Raw genomic sequence first — 2,907 nt, 5'->3', positions numbered from 1 at the left:
TTGAGCCGCTTCATGGCATGGCGATCTCGTGAATATGATACCATGTAATCTTCATGCATGTTAGGATGTGTATACGAGACGGCAACTGATAAGCTGCGTTTGCGTTGACGAATTTTCATGTTTCCCTTATGTCTCCGCGTTGTGAAGACGCGACGTTTTATGGGCAAGTCTTAGCTCGGTACGAACGAACGCCAAACGAAAGGAAGCGGAAACATGCGGAGACGCAGCGAAGATACCGGCTGAATCGGCAAGAAGGAGCTGCGATGGACTACAATCGTGCTTCTCGCATTCGTTTGGGTTAGAGAACTTCAACTTGTTTTTGATTTTGTCGTCCAACTTTGAACTCATCAGCAACGTTGTTCTTTTTCAGTAACTTGATCATTTTGGAATCTCTTTGTTTTGACTCAAATAATTGTTACTGATATAAAACGCGGCTGCTTCGCCATTTAAAACTAGCTTCCATAATTCATGAATACTTCTGCAAATTCCTTGCGAAATTGTATTGGACTGAATTCAATTGTGAAGGACTCTGCTGCTGGTTTAAAGACTTGATGGGAAAGGTAAACGGTAAGGTAACTCCCTTGATATCCGTTACCTTTCAACCCCGAGCCCGTTTAGCAGGTAATCATAATTTCCCGGTTAGTACTTACCGCCGCAGGTCGCGAGTTCACAAGCACTAGTTTATCGCAATCGACACTGTCGAATATAATGACGATGCGTCTCTGCTCTTGGATGAACTCTGGCATCGTCAAAGCGCCTGTCAAACGTGAGAACGTGGTGTTCTCACTTCCGGGTCCCCGACTCGGCAAGTGATATCGCTAACGACTCTCACTGTCTTTCAAAGGAAAAGTCAAAAAATTATACCAATTAGTTTAAGATTAAACAATAAAAATTAGGGTACCTATTCGGGTATTTACTGCATACTTCATATCGCCTACACCGTACCACCGCTGTACGTCTACAGTACAACACACTGACATGGATGTTGAAACATTGCGAGAACACCGTATTGCACGTGGATCACGATTCCGCGCGAACACCTAGAAAAGATGCCCCACCACTTGCTCCACGTCGGCGACCAACGACGAGATCAGTTCCATCTTCGCGTTGGCTTTAGCCCATCGTAAAAAAAGCATGGGAATGTCTTCGTACAAGGAAATTGCCGGCTCCCAGGATGACCCAGCCTTATCCAGCCACTGCACACCAACCTCGAAGCGGCCAGCATTGTCTCGGATCTCCTTGAGAGCTTCCACGTGGAACCCACAGTTTCCATAGGCAAGTTGCTCGAAGAGATCCTCGGCAACGTCACGACGCGTTTCGGAGTACAGCTTGAGGTGACTGGCCGGTTGGTGGTTCAAGGCAGACTGAACCTTCCGCACGGTAAATGACCACTCGTTTGCTCGCATTTGAACTCGCTGCACAACGCGCGGAACATGCATAGGACCAGTCGATTCATCGCCTCCACTGTCCCATTCGCACATGGACAGTGGGGGTGATGAAGTGGTGGTGCCGAGTGTCAGATTCAGCTCTTCCAAAACTTCGAACAATCGCTAAACCACGTTGAGACGGTGCCAAATAGCTCGAACTAGTCAAACAGCGCCGTCGATATTGCATGAGCCGTCGCTTCAGCACGAGGGTAGAGGCGGACATTCCCGCTCACGTCCTTGGCAACTAGCAGATACCGCCAGCCGTTCGTTCACCTCGACTGGCGTCTGGAGCCAGTCGAAGTGAATGAGCCCGTCGAGTCGGTCGGTGTGCAGCGCCTGTCCTCATGTCCGGGGCTCCTCGACCCCATCCACGAGCATGCAGGCCTTAACGAAAGCCTCGACGTCGGCATCGACACCATTCCAATAAAACAGCTCCGTGATGGTTTGCTTGGTAGCTTGAGCGCGACGGTGCCCCCCATTCCCGCATGGGCGGCCACGCATAACCGTCGTTGCATGTCCACACAGCCGCTCGGGATCCACGTGGCATCCGACGGTAGTACAAATCAGGTCTTGTCAACGACCACTTGACGACGGATTTGTCCTCAAGGTCGGCTGACACTCGTAGTCAAGACAACCGCGCTGAGTGCGGACAATCTCGTCCAAGGCGGGCCACTCGAAAATTTTTGAACGCAACAGCGACACCAGCTGGAGTAGTCGGTAGACACGGGAACGGCTAACGTCGCGGTTTACCGTGCCCCACCGGCTCAGGAGGTTCCTCAAACTTTTCGTCCCCCGCGATCGGCTCGATCACATAGGGAAAAGTCGACATTACCATGGACCAGAGTTGTAGTTTATTGGCTAGGTACTTGTCGATGCTTGCACCACCACCACCTGGGTGGAACATGTAGACGAAATTCCGGTGGTCCGTGAATAGATGGAAACCACCGGGACGCAACAGCAGGTACTCGAGGCGCTTGAAAGCCTCGACATGGTAAATGCCTCCTTCTCCACAATAGGCCAGCCCTCGCTAACCCCGTGGAACGCACCACTTAGGAATACAAATGGTTCGTGGCGTTGGTTGGTCGTTTCTAGGCCGAGGCCAGCGAGGGGATCTGAGTGGCTCCAGAACAAAAACCGTCGTAGGCGTCGGTATATAGGCAGACTACCTTGTCAGATGTCGGATGGGCCAACAGGACCATGCGGCGCAAGGTATCTTTGATGGCCTCGAAACATGACTCATCGTCGTCGGCCTATCCGATGTTGACCAGGTGGACCCTCTCATGCGTCGACTTCCGTCTAGTGCCAACTGTCGCCTTGGCAGCGCCGCCCAACAGTCGCAGCAGCGGTGCCACCAGCTTGGCGTACTCGGGTATACACATGACTCCAATTGACAGCACACACGAACTGTTGCAACTCAGCTCGAGATGGAATAAACCGTCATTTTGAGGTAATGGTAAAGCTAGACGCTCGTAGAGTGTCT

The 2,907-nt window shown here is 51.5% G+C and overlaps 1 protein-coding gene across 1 annotated transcript; it reads right to left on the bottom strand.

The window, feature by feature from the left end:
* Positions 1-1,040: 1,040 nt before the first annotated feature.
* Positions 1,041-1,406, bottom strand: H310_15265 (hypothetical protein; the record flags this gene model as incomplete). The annotated part of the gene is made up of 1 exon (XM_008883253.1): positions 1,041-1,406. The coding sequence occupies one exon, from the start codon at positions 1,404-1,406 to the stop codon at positions 1,041-1,043; it is 366 nt and encodes a 121-aa protein (XP_008881475.1).
* Between the last annotated feature and the right edge of the window lie 1,501 nt (positions 1,407-2,907).

Source organism: Aphanomyces invadans (assembly GCF_000520115.1).
Source record: "Aphanomyces invadans strain NJM9701 unplaced genomic scaffold supercont1.274, whole genome shotgun sequence".
Lineage (NCBI taxonomy): Eukaryota > Oomycota > Saprolegniomycetes > Saprolegniales > Verrucalvaceae > Aphanomyces > Aphanomyces invadans.
Note: the sequence above shows the minus strand (reverse complement) of the source record. Positions and strands in the feature narration are given on the sequence as shown.